Source organism: Passer montanus, unplaced genomic scaffold (assembly GCF_014805655.1).
Source record: "Passer montanus isolate IOZ18808 unplaced genomic scaffold, ASM1480565v1 scaffold92, whole genome shotgun sequence".
Lineage (NCBI taxonomy): Eukaryota > Metazoa > Chordata > Aves > Passeriformes > Passeridae > Passer > Passer montanus.
In genome coordinates this window covers 1,062,480-1,080,424 of record NW_024374590.1, presented here as the reverse complement: position 1 = coordinate 1,080,424, position 17,945 = coordinate 1,062,480, and the positions used below count along the sequence as shown (strand labels likewise).

The 17,945-nt window shown below is 33.8% G+C and overlaps 1 protein-coding gene across 1 annotated transcript in view; it reads left to right on the top strand.

Moving 5' to 3' along the window:
* Positions 1 to 17,945, top strand: part of GPC5 (glypican 5) — a 576,169-nt gene that overhangs the window by 293,176 nt on the left and 265,048 nt on the right. The window contains exon 7 of the mRNA XM_039695706.1: positions 5,348 to 5,510. Coding sequence (XP_039551640.1) covers positions 5,348 to 5,510 — 163 coding nt within the window. The remainder of the gene's footprint in view (positions 1 to 5,347; positions 5,511 to 17,945) is intronic.

Sequence of the window (17,945 nt, the reverse complement as noted above, 5' to 3'; positions counted from 1 at the left end):
TCCCATACCACAGAAAATCACACTAAGAATATAAACTGAGGAGGGTTGGCCATGGGCTGGTGGTCCACTGCTCAGGTCATCAGTCAGTGATGGTGAGAAATTGCATTGTGCCTTGCTTGTTTTTCACATTCTATCATTATCCTTACTATTATTATTTACCATGCCTTTTATGTCCTACTACACTTTTGTTATCCCAACCCATGAGTTTTACAATTTTTCTGATTCTCTCCCTCATCCCACTGAGGAGGTGTGAGTGAGTGGCTATCTGGTGTTCCTGCCAAGATAAAATCACTTGTAACTTCCTGCAAGCAGAAAATACAAAACAGAGTACACTCTTGCCATTTCAGATTTACTTATATGAATTGATACATTTTTGAGAGGCAGAAGGGACCACTTTACCTTTTTACTTTAACCTCATACACACCATGTCCTTGAACTTCTGAATTAATTAATGCTTTAAGACTAAAACCTATTTGAACCAGGAAAAAAACCAAAAAAAAAAAAACAAAAAAAAAAAAAACAAACAAACAAAAAAAAGAAGAAAAAAATCAAAAAAAAACTAAACCCAAAAAAACCAAACCCAAAACACCCAAACCAAACAAACAAAAAAAAGAAGAAAAAAACCAAAAAAAAAAAAACAAACAAACAAAAAAAAGAAGAAAAAAATCCAAAAAAAAAACAAACCCAAAAAAACCAAACCCAAAACACCCAAACCAAACAAAAAAAAAACCCCTTACCCCAGCTGTTGATAATTATTGAATTTATTATTGAAAAATTATTTTTATGTAGACCAACCTGAATGTTTTTAAATGTATGATTCTCGTAGCATAGATGTTTTTAAATTCACTTTGAATGTTTCAATTTTTTAAAAAAATATTTATTTGCTATTTTCATATGCTTTGGCCTGCCAAATCTGTTAAATCTGTATTTGCCATATAGGCACTTACAAGGCTTAAAAGGCTGGTTAAATCTTGAGATCAAGGGTTTTTTGAGTGTACTAAAGGATGAGCTCTGTGGCTAAAACAAAAGGATTTTTGGTTCCATTTTAATCAATGTAATGGGATTCACTTCTGGGCCATTCTTTCTGAACAAAGACAATGAGAATGGGATTTAGGAGTAATATAATACCCCTAATCTGACTTAGTATTCATATTTCTGTCCCCAAAGATATCCCATTAAAATCTTTGGCTAGAACACTGCTCTGGGTAATTCATATTCTGCTGGCTACACAGGACACCCACAATTAATTTACGAAACAGAATATTTTGTCTTTTAATATGCATGTAATACAATATTTAGACTTGCAAATTTACATTTGTCTGTATTTTATTATAGTATGTGTTTTAAAATTCACTCAATTGCCTCACTTGCCAGATGAGATTTTCCTAGTTTGTCACTACTTTTTGTTATTTAGTAGTTCTCCAGTTCTCATGGAAATAAAAGATTTGTCATTTCCACTTTGTTTTTCATTTTGCTTTCCAGAACAGCAATAAAAGTCTCAAATAATCTTGACAGATTACAAGGCCCTATAGGATTGTACAATAATCATACATAATTAGTGATAATTTTCCTAATTATGCTTAGACTCTGAGATTTGTTGAGAAGCTTTAAGAATCGTCATAAGGTGCCTCTGTACCTGCTGCAAGCAGTTCATCTTCTTACTGAAATGTTACAGAGCAGAGTCATATATTTACAGAACCCTGCAAGTACTTTAATACAACAATGTAACTTCTGTAATGCAAATATTTCCATTCTAAAATGTGAAATGTCACAACATTTATTGATGGTACTTTTTGATATTATAACCTTGTTCAGAATTGTTTTGGGTCAAAGAAAGCATTCCACTAAGCCATCAGTGCAAGTCCTGAGAGATATTTTGGCAATTGAGCACTAAATGATCTAAGGGGGAGGCCAAATTTTCCAAAGCTGTGTAGGGAAGATGAAGCTGAAGACTCCCAAGGAGCTTTCTGTTGATCTACGGCCAAATCATTCCCCCATGCACATATACCATAGTAGCGGTGCCCAAATTTTCTGGGAAAATCAAATGCCACTAGCAGAGGGCATGCTTTTGATAACAAAGTCTTCCTTCAATAAACTTCCATCAACATTGAGAAAGAGCAAATCTGGAATATTGGTGTATCTACTGCAGTCTCAGAACAGTGGTGAACTATCCCTTGCATAAGTCATTCAAAATAAACACGGTTGCCAACAATATTTACTGCCTCCTTCATTGAAATTGAAAGACAATAATGTGTGATTAAACTCATAGGGTTTGGGGTTTCTATTTGATAGAATGGAATAACCTTTAGACAAAATAAAAAGAAAAGAGACAATTTTACACTACAACACAGCAGGAAAACAGTCACTGTACTTTTTTTACAGATAGTATACAGCTAGTAACCCTTCTTATTCAGCTGGAAGACCCAGTAAGTATATACAAGACAATTTTCCAGTTGTAACATGTACTATTTTCCTCTTAAAGAATAGCTTTATAAAAAGTGCAGCAAAAGAGAACAATTCTTTTAAACAACTTTTATCTTTATTTATAATGCGACTCAATTTAGCTTTGAAGCATGACATGGATTTCTGTTTAATAAAGAATTTATATTAGATCCAAGTCTTGCTTAGTAGAGAACCAGCACTGAGACTTGTGAACTTATATGGAGACAATATTTCTTCTTGTACAATTAAGGAGACAGAATTGAGAATAACAAAGTCCAAATAACAAATGAGCTTAATCATTATTTAATCTCTGCTATTTCAAGCACAGGGAAAAATTTGAAAAAAGTTGGAGTATTTTTCTGTACTGAACCTACCTTTAAAGCAATTAAGTGGAATCATCTGTATTTTTAGGTTTCTAGTCATAAGTCAATAATGCATAATAATAAAATAAAGGAAGAAAAAGAGAGGAAAGAGAAATAACGAAATTGTGCTGAAATTTAAAAAAGCAACAAAATATGAAACCTTATTAAGCCAATATATTTCTAAGACTGAGATATAGATACCGAGAAGGATGCATGTTCTCTGGCTGAAAAAATATATGTGTGTATATATGTACATATATAAACACACACACACAGTGATAGGTGTGTATATATATATATATATATATGTATATACACACACCAGATATATATTGTATATATGATATATATGTATATGGCATATTGTAGAAAATTTGGCAATACATTTTGTTTGAAAAACTGTCTTGCTGGAAGTTCCTGCCCATGTTTATATCACAGATCTCAGGGCTAAAAAGTACCTTATCATACCTCTGGCCCTGGGAATGTGTCACAATATGAACTGGGGTGAAAAAGATGTGTGCTCTTTAACTGAGTGTAGTGCATTAAACAGTCTGTGTTTTGTTTCAATAAATACTATTTTGTAGAAGTATGGCATGGATTACACAATGAGCAGGGAGTAGAGCAGCAGTACCAAGGAGCTTTTTTTTCCTCTTAGCTAGGTAATTTGTCTTTCAGGTAGCATATAAATGTCTAATAAAATTTTTGAATTAAAAGTGCTGCATAAATTGGCTCTGCTAATTCAGTGGTGAGTGGCATTCTCCTGTTCTTACACAGAGGAGCAAGTGGATTTTATGGAAGCATTGAGATTTATCTGAATGATCTTGTTGCAGTAGTGATTAAAATATTTTTTGTTGGGCACTGTACAGCACTTAAGAGATCCTCGTCTGGAAAGTGACTACATAATCTGAAAATAAACTCAGTATATAGGTTGAATATAGGAACCTAGTATTTTGTTAAACAACAAAGCAAACACATTTTTGAAGGTATAAAACAACTGAGTCTGTTTCTACTAATTAGTATCTTCTTTAAGGAGAAAGTACTATCTGATTATTGAATTAAAGAATCTGAGACAGTGAGGTTTTGGCCAGTGTAAAGAAGTCTTCCTAGATTGAAGCATGAGTAATGCACAAACCTGTACAAACTGGCATTTTGGATGAGATGAGGTTAGAAGAATTATTAACATTTGTAAGAACCTGGGATTTTATAGGTTATGATGTTTATATTTATCTGACAGGTAAATTGAACTGAATCTGAATGGGGAAGAGGGCACATTGTCTGTGTGTATATGACAGTTGTACCACCTAGTATTTAAAAACTGTATGACAGCACTTGTTCTTATGATAAATGAGAGAGATTAACATTATTCAGATGACTGCTCAGCACTGCTCAACAGAGTGGAGAAATGTTTTAAACAGATCTGTACTGTTTTCTTATAAACCATGCAGATATCACTGGCCATCTCAATAGTGAGAAATAAAAAGGAGACAGAAAACAATCTTATTTACTGGAACCACATCATCTACACTGCTTAGGCCAGTAGCAGCTATCCCTTTGTTTTATTTTACCTCACTCTTATTAGTTCTACCCAAGTAATGCCTGGATGTCCTTTGAAAATAGTTCTCTCCATGCTAGCCCTGCCTCTGAATGTACTAGTTTGGTCTTCTGTTACTTGGTCAAGCATTTGAGATCATCCCAACACATTTTGTTTTCTTCAGCTTCTACCACATTTCTGTATGACACAATCAGAGCAGACAAGTGTGTTTTGTATTAACCAATATAAAGCTGCAACACAGCTCTCATACTATTACAGATATTTCAAATATGGGAAATTCACGTTAAACAATAAATGTATCTTAAGCCTCTGTAGACACCCCATGGGTCTCTAAAATATGCAGGACCAGCTGTTAAGTAGCACAGAGACTGTCTGGACTAAGTAGGCCTAGAAGGTAGGGGCAACAAACATTTTAGTGGGGTCTGTTGTGGCAGAAATAAGGGCCAAGGTTTTAAACTGAAGGAGGTTTGATTTTGACCACATATAGTTTTTGTTATGAGAGTAGTGAGATGCTGGAACAAGTTTCCCAGGAAAGTGGTAGATGGCCCAGACATGGAAATACTCAAAATCAGATTGGGTTGAGGCTCTGAGCAACCTGATCTAGTTGAAGATGTCCGTGCTCATTGCAGGGGAATTAGGACTAGATGGCCTTTAAAGGTGTCTTCCCACTCAAACTTTTCTATGATTCTATGGACTTAACCATTCCACTTGGCCTCGGGGCAAGAAATTGGTGCCTGATTTTCTTATATAGTGATAAAGACGTTTTGTGGGTTTTTAATTTAAACTATACATCTCCAAATACCACTCTTTTAAATCTATCTGTAAGTCAGAGTTGAAAAAAATAGAAAAAAAAAAATCAGAATTCTCATTCCGTGGATCCTGAAATTTCCTTTTCAAATCAGGCAATTAATAGGGACATATATGAAATTTTGGGTACTCTCTGAAGCTCTCCATATGTACTACTAACTTGCATACTATAACTTGTCTTCAGCTGCTGCAGGGCAAATCATTTCCAAAATATGACAAATGGGATCTCCAACAAACAGGCAGTGGTGGAGGTGTAGATGAACAAATCAGTGGTGATTGTGATGATGAAGATGGCTGTGGAGGATCTGGAAGTGGAGAATTCAAAAGAGTCCTGAAAATTACAGACCGTAAGTCCATGATTCTGTTTTCTTCATGCATTTAAAGAGTGAATTGTTATGCTTTACAAAAATACATGCCACTGAATTATCTCGGAAAAGATGTGACAAGTCACCTGTGTAGTGCTTCAAGGTTTACAGGAATAGGCCTGAAATGATAGGATTTCTGTGAGCATGGTATCAATGAGTATCAGTTTTATAACACATGTTAAAATACACTTGGCATAATATAGACTTAACACAGTACTTTTGTCAAATAATAGATGTAAAGTCGCATGTACCTCTGAGTTCTTACATTAACATAAGATTCTTGCAGTGAAAAAGAGAAACTGTCCTAATTTTTGATGGAACTGTAGTAAACCATGAGGTTTAGTAAAGGTAGCTTCATTTAGTGGAAAACTATTGGAACCAATGTACTAAAGCACTCAACAATAATGCCACTGCTGTTTCTTATGCATCTTTCCACTTTTCTTACAGTCTTGTTTTTATGTAATTTGGGGTTTGATTTGGTTGCATTGTATTTTTGTTTTCTTTATTCTCTGAAACACATTTGTAATAATTTTCATTAAAAATCCTGTGGCTATGCACTTGATAGGCATAGAACTCCAATCTTAAGCAAAGTAAGTTACTACTTCTCTGAATCAGGACATTTTTCAGCATATCTTATTTCTCTTCCCATTTTAGCAATATAGGCAGAGATGGTGGCAATAGATGAATTTTTTAATCTAAACTCCATTTCTTTATTTTGAATGTTTTTTTCTGAATTTTGCATTATCTACATTCACTGAATTTGAGGGTGTTGCATGCTTTCAGGCTTAGACGTGAACCCCAGGTCTTTTTTGACTTGACAGTAAAGAGGGAATTAAAAAATGTGTCTGTAGAGAACATGCAGTTTCCCATTTCTTTCTGAACTGCTGGAAAAATGCGACAGAACATTCTGGGGCATGCTTTAACAATTCAGTTTAGAATCAACCTAAGATCCTCTTGCACTGACACTTAATCTATACATTTTCAAGTCCTGCTAGAAGTCTAGATGGGATTTTGAGCAATATCCAAAAAACTTTGGACACTTACTTCCTTAGCATGCCCTTGGAGATTTAACTTTGGAGAAAGAAGTTAGGAGTTGAAATATTTAAAACCAGATGTTCTTTGTAATACTGTATATATCTTATATCTATTTGATAATGACTCACTGTGGTATTGAAGTACCGTAAAATAGTCTTGGAATGTGACTAGAGCTATTAAGAAAGTATTAAATGACAAAAGGATTTCAAGAACAGTATATTTCATTTCACTCTCTTCTAGCACATTAGAATTTTCTTAATATTGATATATTTAGTGCAATCTTTTCAAAATGTCAAAATTATAATTAGCCTTCATATCCTCTTTATACTACATCTTCTAAATTGCTAGAAATATAAGCTGTGTGCTAGACATAGTGAAATTTGCATGTAATTCTCTTTCATTTGAACTTTTTCTAAGATATTATAGGACAAAAATATGGATCCATACGGTTCGATATTTTGACTTGTGCATAAATTTTGGGCTACTAGTATCTTCCATGTACTGTTGCGATTTTATGGATTTATGCTGGCATGCATTTCCTTTTTTGAATTCAACTTAAAAGCTGTCTTTACTGTGTACCAGAAAGAGTCCTACTTTGTTCTGGGGCTCAGATATGGGCTGTCCAATAGAACAATTAAAATATTCCATTTTGTAGAATTTTATTACAATATAGATGAAGATTTTTTTTTTCAGAAATAACTTGTGTCTTTAAGTATATGTTAAAATGTATGTTTAAGATAAATGGAACAGGTGTTTGAAAAATTTTTCTTTTGCATCACTGTGACATATGAGTAGGACTTTGGGAATTTAAAGTTAGATTTAAAGTGGAAACCAATATATTTTAGTAAGAAAACAAAATTTTCTTTTCAAGATTTAAAATTTTATGTGAGGAACTAGAGTGGAAAAAATGTAAACATAATTGGAATTTAGGCATATATTTTTAATATTTTACATATATTTATGCAACATATATAATTTTGTGTAATTTTCTTAGCTTTGGGTGACTGGTATCAATTAAAAGCTAAGTAATATTTTAAACTCCTTGCTTTTGAACTGAAGAGTTCGATTCACTATGATGATATTGCTTACAACTACTTGAAAAGTTTGTCTGAATTTCAGGCAAGCCTACAAATTGAAACAGTATGTTTGATCCTCAGCATTAGCTTCTCTATGGAGTCATAGCGTTAGTATTATTTTTCCTTATCAAGAAAACCTTTTGTATTCTTTTACTTCTGGACACCTTTGCTTTCTCTCATAACCAGCCAGGAAAGAAATGGGGATTGCTACATATTTTTTTCCATAGTTGAGTTTAGGGGTACTAGCCATAGCCCAGGCTTCCTTTTTGGTAGCTTCTGCAGACATTTTCACCAAGGAGATAATCTTGTGAGCAACAGATCAATGATCTTAATAAGCTATTAAGGTATGATACAGAACCACCCCTTTTATTACATTGCTGTGTATAAAAGTAAAGTATAAAGACACATTCACCTTTTTTTTAATGCCATATAATTGCCTTTTGGACGTGTCTGATACTCAGACCCAGAAGGAACAGAGAGGAAGAGAGGTGATATACTTTTGCCAAACAAACTTGTACCAATTTTATGTGTACACGTAGCTTGTGAAGTGAAAGATTACTTGTTTCCACATTCAGTGCTAGAGATGTAAGAATTTCTTTCATTTGGTGCTGAAGACTGACAAATGTGTGGTGACAGCCTTTGGACTTTAGAAGGCCAGTGAAGATCTGGTATTTGTAATACAGAATGATAGCCTTGCATTACAAAAATGCTTAAAATGTGTTATATTTTGAAAAAACCTAGCTTTTCCTATCAAACAGTCCAATCATTACATTATATTTAATGCTTCAAAGTGCTACAATTGTGCTGACTGGTTTGCTCTTTCAAAAGTACTTTTAAAATACAGTAAATCGTGCAGTTATTTGAAGAAATGGTACTAGAAAGGATAGTGTACTTTAAATGTATAAAATAAACAGTAGTATAAAGTCTTGACACTTCATTTGCTAGTTTTATTCTCCTCTAACCTGGGAGCTCCCACAGGACTATTTCATGCGTCACAATGAATTACCTCTTTGAAACCCCCTGCAGAATGCAGCAGTAATAACAACAAATACTTATCACCTACATATTGATTTGAATCTGTTTTCAAATAGCTCTGTGAGGAGGGGCTAATCCCAATATCACTCCACTGAGGTTCTCAATACCATCTATCAAAATTCTCATAATACTTCTAGCAAGACCACTGATTCATTGTAAAGTGCTCTACCACTTGTTTGTCTTTGCTCATTTTAACATGCAACACACATGTTTCTATACTGCAGCCAGAGCTGTCCCAGTGATCTCCCTGATCTCAGGGCTCAAATATGCAGAAATATCAAGGATATCTTTGTGCTTAAGATATATATGGGCAAACTTTGTCTCCCACTTTTATTATTTTTTTTAAATCTCACTGGATATTCATCCTCTTTTAAGAAGGAAGTCTCCTAAATGTTTTATTTCTCAGGCTTCTTAATCTATGTCTTATTATTTTCTTTTTCAAATCATGCTGGAGAGGTAAAATACCTTGGAAAAGGATTTATGTTGTGATCCTCTATATAAATAAAACAGTCTATGTCTCTTGCCTGACATTATACTGCATTCTTAAGTCTCAAATGTCCTTTCTCCTCTTTCTGCTCCTTCACCCACTTCAGTATAGCTGCTTTTCTCATTGTTAAATCTGGTTCTGGTGGCATATTCTGGGACCAAAACTACTTAAAGCTGGTAATAAAATCTCCATTATGATGTTTGCCATCTGTTAAATTCTTTTTAACTCTCATCTACATTCTGTTACCTCAGTAAAGTAAGACATCCCTTATGTCTGAGTAGGATTTCAGGTTTTATTTACACACAAGAGTATTCTTCCTAATTCCTAAATGTTAATGCGAGGTGTTATTCAGGTGTCTTTGGAAGGGCTACATGACTTCACTGTTCATAATTCACTCAATTCAGAACATCTCAGTTCTATTAAAAATGAATAAGAAAAATAAAATTTCTTGCTGTGAATGCCACATTTGGTCTAAATATCGCAATAATAATTTTTAACAATAACATTCTCATTGACTATTGTTAATTGAGAGGCTGAGGGATCTCACCCTTCCTTTTCACATAATGACTATCATAATCTGAGCTCTTTTCTTCATAGCCTTGTCTTTTGTGGAGCTGAAAATCTTTTGAAGAAAAAGATTTTTTTGTATATAATATGTTCCTGTGAAAAATTTGCATTTCTGGAATTAGTAAATACTGAGCAAGAAGATATATATTGTCAACAAATCTGAAATTCAAAGATTTTTCTGTGTGCATGATCAAGTGTTGGCACAAAAAATACATGATGATATAAATTATTGAAGCATAAACAAAGACAAAATATGAATGGGTTCAAAAGATATCCACCAAAAAAAACCACAAAACCACTTTTGGATTCTTAAACATAGACTTTCACCAGTCAGTGAAGTTTGAACAGGTAAAGTTGCCAGATGTACAACAACATGAAGCACTGTGGTGGGTTGACAGGTGCCAGGTGCCACCAAACTGCACAGCACTGTGAGGGCTGCTATGGGAAAATGAACTCCAGCTCAGCTAGAACCAATACAAGCAGCGAGAGAAAAACCAAAAGGATTTCACTTAAAATGCCTTGCAAAAACTGATAAAAGTTACAATACAATTTTTTATGCAGTATTTTGCAAAAAGGTGTGACCTGCATAATGATATTATGCATTTGAAAAATGTAAAAGACAAGATTTCCATTTTTGATTGTTTTCTATTTAAAGAGTATCATCTCTCTCTCTCTTAGCACATTGTCTCATGAGTCAATATTTTTACATTTTGAGTGATTAATTTAACCTGAGTAATGGTTTGAAACTGTACTGCCAGGTTGGATTGTTAATTCAAAAACAAGTAAGGGGAAGGGTTATGTAAAATTTGATGAGGGAATTTACACAGAGACAGAAATAAAGTCAGATAATATAAAATTTCGTATTTTGCAACAGTGGTTTTTTGCCTTTCATTAATATGACATGAAGACATGACATTGACATGAAGATTTTTATGACAGCAGCTATCAAACACAAACAAAGAAGCACAATTACTCTTCAAAGGTTTTAAGTTATCATATAGTGTTTAATGAGCACACTCACTGGTCTAAAGCTACACATCGGAGCAGTGCAATTATTAAAAACAAGCTGCATTAATAACATGAGGTTATATTTTTCTGGATATATATTACTTTATAATAATACCACTAATTCTGAAGTTACCAGAAATCTTGAGCCTTTTAGTACATGTATTATTTAACTGAACAAATGTATAAATATTTACACTTATGTTTACCAGTAAAGAAACAAACTTCTGGCAAAATACTAATATTGATTGCTTTCTCATCCATTCTATAATATTTCCTGATGAAAATTAATAAGATAATAGGTGTCACAGCTATTTATCAGGATAAAGAATGTCCTAAATGCTTTTTTATTTTCACAGCAGTAGAATGAAAAGTAGCCAGTGCCACTCTTAAAAAAGTGCTATTGTACATCACCTGCTTGTTGAATAAATTATGGTTTATTACTTTCTAGTTTTTAAAAACTTCCAAAACCCTCCTTCTGCTTTATGCCTCCCAAACTTGACAGAGGATATACTCCAGCATGTCCTTCTCTGCTCTGGATTCTTCTGTGAAGAGAGGGGAAAAAATTATATATATATATATATATTATAGCTCTTCAAGAGCTCCTTTTTGGAAATATCAGAGAAATACAGAATATGATATTGTGTGGTCAAGGTATCATGCAGGTTTTGTATCATCTGAACTGGCATGCTATGCCAGTTGGTATCTTTGTGGAGATAGACACTTTATGTGGTCATGGATTAATAAAAGTGTAATTTATTAGCCTACAGAACAGTAAGGTTCCAATTAACTCCTCTCTGTGGATTTATGCATTTCCTTCTAACTTTTCACCAGCTCAGACATCCTTTAGGCTATTTCCTTGGATAGAGAGAGGGGAAAAACCCCAAATTCTTCTGATCGGTCTTCCAGATATGTAGACATTTCAAAACTTTCAATAAACAAGTTACATATTAATTGAAGAACTAATACACCATTGCCTTACTTCACCTAAATTTGATGCCAAAAAGCAGAGAAGCAATTGCAGAAGTTAAGAATGCCAAGTACAAATACAGTCCTTGCTCAAATTGACGTGACAGTGAATGTCAAGTTTCCTACTGTGGATTACAAGATTTAATTCTGCATGGTACTGTTCAGAAAAGTGGAGAGTAAAAACACCTTCTGTGTGGAAGTTTTGCCTTACATAAGGCAAGGCTGTGTTCCCTCTTTTGAGATGGGGTGGATTGTTTTGCGAGTTCCCTCATTTCCCACTTCTCCTCTACAGGGATCTTTCAGACATATCTCAAAGACAAACCACCAGCTATAAACAAAATTTTGAGATGGGGAATACAAACAGACTTTTTATTGGTAGGTTTGTAAGGTTAAAAAAAGACATTGAATTCTTTAAAATGCCTCAAGAACAATCACTAAATGTCACTTCTAGCTAAGCAAGAAGTGATTAACCATATCTATTCCACAAACACAGAATAAAATGTGACTATAAATTCAAATGGTTTATGTGATACCATAGAATTTGTGTTATTTATGAATCCAATCCCCTCAAATGATCCAGTGACAAACCAGTTAAGGCTAATCCTTCAAAAAGCAGCATGCTATCCCAAGTGCATTGTTTCCCACCTTTACCTACTGTAAATGTCTCTTTCTGGTGCAAAGACTGTTTATTCATTTGGTTAGAGTAGGAGATAATAATCAGGCTAAGCCTCTACAGCTATGGTTAAAGCCATACAGCTGGCCTATCGAATAAAATCAGAATAATCAGCTCACCAATGACACCAATTTTTTTTTCCTAAAAAAAACATTTTCAGGTTTTATGATTAATCCTGTTAACACAAAAGAACTTTGGAAATTTCGTCAAGGGAACAACTCTTAAAAAAATAACTGTACCATCTTTTTTTTTTTCCATACTAGACAATAAAATTCCTTATCTATTCAATATTAGGTTATGGGCTATTTATTTATTCATGTGCATCTGATATATGCAAAATCAAGTCAAAATACACTGCTAGTTTATGCAAAGTATGGTTAATTTTAAAATAATAAGGTTAATTTGTTAGATTTAAAATTAGTTCTGATTGACTTTATTCTGAGTAGGCATCATTTCACCGACTTCATATGAATTTGTATTTTCCAGAGAGACCACATAATAAGTTTAGATGGAGTTAAAAAATTCTAATTGTATTTTTAAAGGCATAACCTCCTAATTATACCACTGCTTCTGAAGTTGCCAGAAATTTGGAGCCTTTTAATGCATGTAACATTTAATTGAACCAATTCCACTATTATATGTTAATAATTTCTGATTAGTAATTGGTTATAATTCAATAAATAAATAAATATTCATTATTTGTTAATGTGTTCTTTGAAATGTGTTTCATAATAATGTATTAAGGATGTGAAGAGAAAAATTATAACTCTTGATCTCTGTATTCTAACCACCTTTACTGTTTTACCAAATACTTCCATTAATTCAGTTGATGAGAATTTATAATGTTTTCCTTTATACAAAACAAAAATGAGCAGGTGTTTTGCTGCAAAAATACATTCCTTTTAATTAGTTGTATTTTAAATCAATCCCTTTTACTGAGTAGTGATGCCTAATCCTCAAAGATGTGAGAGATTTTACTTCAAATAAGCCCTCAAAAGTCAATACATTTTTAAAGAACAGACCTTCTGAATAGTCACTTTCATCTCCAGTTACCCTTATGACTGGTTTAATTGTGCCTAGGAGATTTTTCTGTAAGAAATTCTTCATAATTTTGAAGTGTTCTTTTTAAATCTGTCAGTGTTTTAATTTTATTTTTTTTTTTCCCTTTTTTGGCAGAAGGAGGGGAAGAGCAGCATCTCACTCTTGGTGTTCCATTTCCCATACTATCTGTTAGATAGCTTTTACTATCCATTTTGGATGATTCTTTTACTCTTCCAGTTTACTTCTACTCTACTGACCAAAAGCCTCAAAATGAGTTGCCCTTTTTTTTTCTTTCTTTCTTTCCTTTTTATAGAAATTAATTTGTTTTAGCTCTTTGTGGGAGAGAATATATAAAGCTAACCTCTGTAGTTTGAAACTATTATCATATTCTAGTAACAATTCCTTTGAATGATCAGATTAACTACTTCAAGTTTACAGTAAGAATGCTACCTGTTACTATCCAAAATCTAAACATGAATATTGGAGGACAGCTATAGCCTACTGTGTATTTAATTTTTTTTCTTAGTATGCAATCCTACTTGAATAACAATACATACAGAGACAGGATTTTTCTTCATGAGCTAAAAAATTTAGACTTCTTTTCTAATCACTGTAAAGAAATTAACATGTATCACTGAAAATGAGTAAGCACAGGAGGGCCCAGCTCATTAGGCCTACATTAAGCATGTCTGTTAAGATGAGAATTGTGCCCTACAATCCTTATTTCTCTCAACTGACTGTGAAAGGACAAGCTTCAGTAGCTTAAGTACAGATATCTAAAGTTAGTTAGAAAATGCCTTCCATAGTTAGGTTCATTTGCATTTACTTTGGTTCTGGTTCAAAATTGATTTTTTGTTTTTAGATAAGGGTTAAATATCTTTAAGTGTACTTCACACTCTTATTGTCAGTATCACTAGTGACTTCTTCCAATAAGAAATAGAGGGGTTACCTGCAAATACAACTAATAACACCTGTAAAACAGAATTCATGTTGTCTCAAAGATCTAGTTTGCTGGGAGAAAAAAATCATTCCTATTGTCCATCATATGTGATGTAGAAAATGGCTACTGGTGAAAAAAGTATTGGGAATGTCTGTAAATCCCATGGTGTGTTTTGTTATCAAACTGTCCTGGTATCTTTTTTACCTGATTCTCCTTTTAGATTTTGACCACAAAAATAAATGTAAAAATACAACAACACAAAACTTTCATAGCCATTACATGAATAAGAAATCACTTCACTGAATAAAAAAGGAATTTTAAAACACTTTTTAAATCTACTTATGAAAGAATCTGTCCTTTTTCAAAGTTGTGAATAATATCAGACTGTTATCTTTCTATTTCTTAAACAGACTGCAACCATGATAAATGTCGCACTTTGATTTACTCAAAGGTGATCTATAGTCAAATGTAGCTCTTCGGCCTGTCATGCATCTTCAGTTTTTATTATATTCTTTTAGAAAATCAAAGTGTATGTGATCTCCTGAGAGTTCCCTTTGCAACCTGTGCAGAGACTTAAATTAGATTAGTTTCATATTTGTGTCTTCCACTATTAATGATTATAACTCCAATGCCTTGACTAATCTGCTTCTCAGTAATTCATGCTCAAACCATTTATTAAGTTTTAAATAAAAGAGAATCAATTAATTTTTGTTTGCTACAGAAACTTAGCACTATCTTTTTTTTTTTTCCCCAAGAAACAATATGTCAGGGAGATACAAGCTTAAGAAAGATCTAGATCTTAAAATCTGAAAAACTTGTGTGAATATATATATATACACACACATATAAATCAACAGAAGTTCCCTAAAAACAGGTGAAACTATTAAAAATACTCAGTTATGACATGTATTCCATAAAATAATGTATCTGGAAGGCAGCGAGTGGACTTTCTTTTTCTGTTGTTGTTTTGAAGAGAAGTTGTTAGGTATAATTCCAATCTAGTTTAGGATTGTGATGTCTCATTTCTACAAATAGACTGATACTAAGCACTAGTACTGATTTTAAGTTTCCAGAATTAAATGTATGGAAAAGATTTTGCAAGACAAAAAGCTATAGCAGATACCTAATTAGAGAGGTGGGACATGCTGTCATTTTAGCAGATCATTCCAGGACTTTGCTTCTGTATGTCATCACTGGTTTATTTTGGTTGCATTAATTCTGTTTACAGTGTCTATAGCAGAAGCTAGCTCAGATTTATTAAACCTTATTCTCTAGATACCTACATTTAGGTGAATTAAACTGGACATAAATATCAGTTATTGGGTTTTCAAAGGCTGGCTAATGAGAACAACTTTCCCAGATATTGGCCAGTAGCAGTGAGGTTAGACATGCTTAACTTTAGTTATTTTCCCTATTTAGAGCCCCATTAAGCAGACACTTCTCAAGGCCACTTCTCAAGATGTGCTTAAGGAAGGGAAAATCTCCTGCTTCAGTGATATACTCAGTTGCAGAAAGAGAGGGCTACACCACAGCTCAGTAGATACAGCTTCATTAAGGCATCCTTTGTGGAACCATGTAGTCACTAGCATTTTTTATATCAAGCCCATTATGTCTCTCAAACACGGATCTTTTCTGCCATTTGGATTCCTTTCTCAAGTTCATTTTGCCTGCAGTCATCCCCAGGTAAATGCTTCTACAGCACAAGCTGAATTTAGAGCCTGAGTAGCTGCCATGTTTCTCATACAGGCATATGATTTAGGCTTGTTATAAACATGGAGAGACCATACAGAAAGATAGGTCAGATTTCTAGAAAGGACATGAAACCCTTGTTTTTATTTTATTATCATGAATGCCCTAAGACTTATGGACATAGATCAATCAATGTCATTTTAATTCAGGACCAAAATGTCTCTGAGACCTAGCCTGGAGAAGAAAAATGTAGCTTTGAGAACAGGGATAGGATGAAATAAAATGTCTAAGGATAAGAAACTACTAAAGAGAGGATTTTTTGAGGAAAATGTTTGATTGAGACATCTGAATCAGAACAAGTCTGAACAGAGAAGGATGTAAGAGAGAAATGCAGAAATGTGCTTGTACACTCTTTTTACCATGTCTCTTCCACCGTTTTTCATTTTTTTCCCAACATTCACAGTCTAAAATAGAAATGCTCATAGATGTAAGTCTGCATCTCTGAGACTAAAGAGTAGATGCTGTGACCAGCTTTGGGATGTGAGAAACACAGTTTATAGCACTTGCACAGCTGATGATGATGTAGAAAGTATAATATTCTTAAGAGAATCTTATAGATTGTAACAGTGACATTTGGAAAATATGTCAGTTGCTAGAGTGGAGACAGCTAGCTGTTAAAAAAAACTATTTCTGAAATGTCAGGGAGCAAAACCAGAATATGGGAGTTGTTCTAAAAGGAAGTAGCTATATACTAACTAAAGAGCTGCAAAATAATAATTTACTACATATTGTGTTGTTGCCTTACACAGCCATATAAACACAGCCATTAGCAAAAAAAAAAAAAAAAAAAAAAAAAAAAAGAACTCTTAGGTATTTCCTAATAAAATTGTTCATCGAAAACTAGTTATAGACAAAAATATTGATCATATGTTATGACTTGCAGAAGACCTTGAGATTTATTAAAACATTTATTGTTTTTTAAGGGTTTGCTAATTAAAAATGCACATCAGGGATTTTGTTTTCAATAACTGAAAATGCCTACTCATCTATTTAAATGAACTGAATGATAATAAGGTACTTGAATAGGTTTGTTTCCAGGTTACAATTTGCTTATCTCTGGTAGTTCCAAGACTTAGACACACAAGATACCCAGACACACTTCAAATACAGGCAAACTAAGAATACAGACTACCATTTGCAAATTAATTTAGCTGAGAAGTGGTCTCTGCTGCCCACCTTGCCCATCCTCTGGAGCTGTATCTCTTCTAGCCACTGTAACTGAACCACAAATGATGCTCTTTAATACAGACCAAAACTTCAAGCAAACTGAATGTGCTTCTGCTATATATTAATACAGGTGTGCAAGGTTGATTTGGTTGATTGCCAGATAGTTACTCAACTGTTCTCTAACTCCCTGTCCTCAATAAATAATAAAAAAACAGTGTGATAAGACAAAATCTTTCTTGTGTCAAGATAAAATCAGAAAGATCACTTACCAATTAACATCCCAAAAATGAAAAGACTCAACTTGAAGAAAGTTAATTTCTTGCCAATTAAAACAGAGTCAGATGGCAAAAACCAAACAGCTTCACCCCCATCACCCACTTCTTTTCAATCTATGTTACTGCTTAATTCCCAGCTCCTTTGCCTCCTTCTGACACTGGGTGTTGCAGGGGTGACAAGGAAAAGGGATTGATTGCAGCCAGTTCATAACAGCTCCTTTCTGCTGCCTTTTCTCCTCACATTTCCTTCCCTGTGCCAGCGTGGGTCCTGTCCAAAAGCTGCAGCTTCCTTCAGGGCACATGCACCTGCTCCTACATGAAGTCCTCCTCAGGCTGCAGTGTGGTAATCAGCTCCTCTCTAGGTGCTGCAGGGGAATCTCTGCTGTGGTGATTGGAGC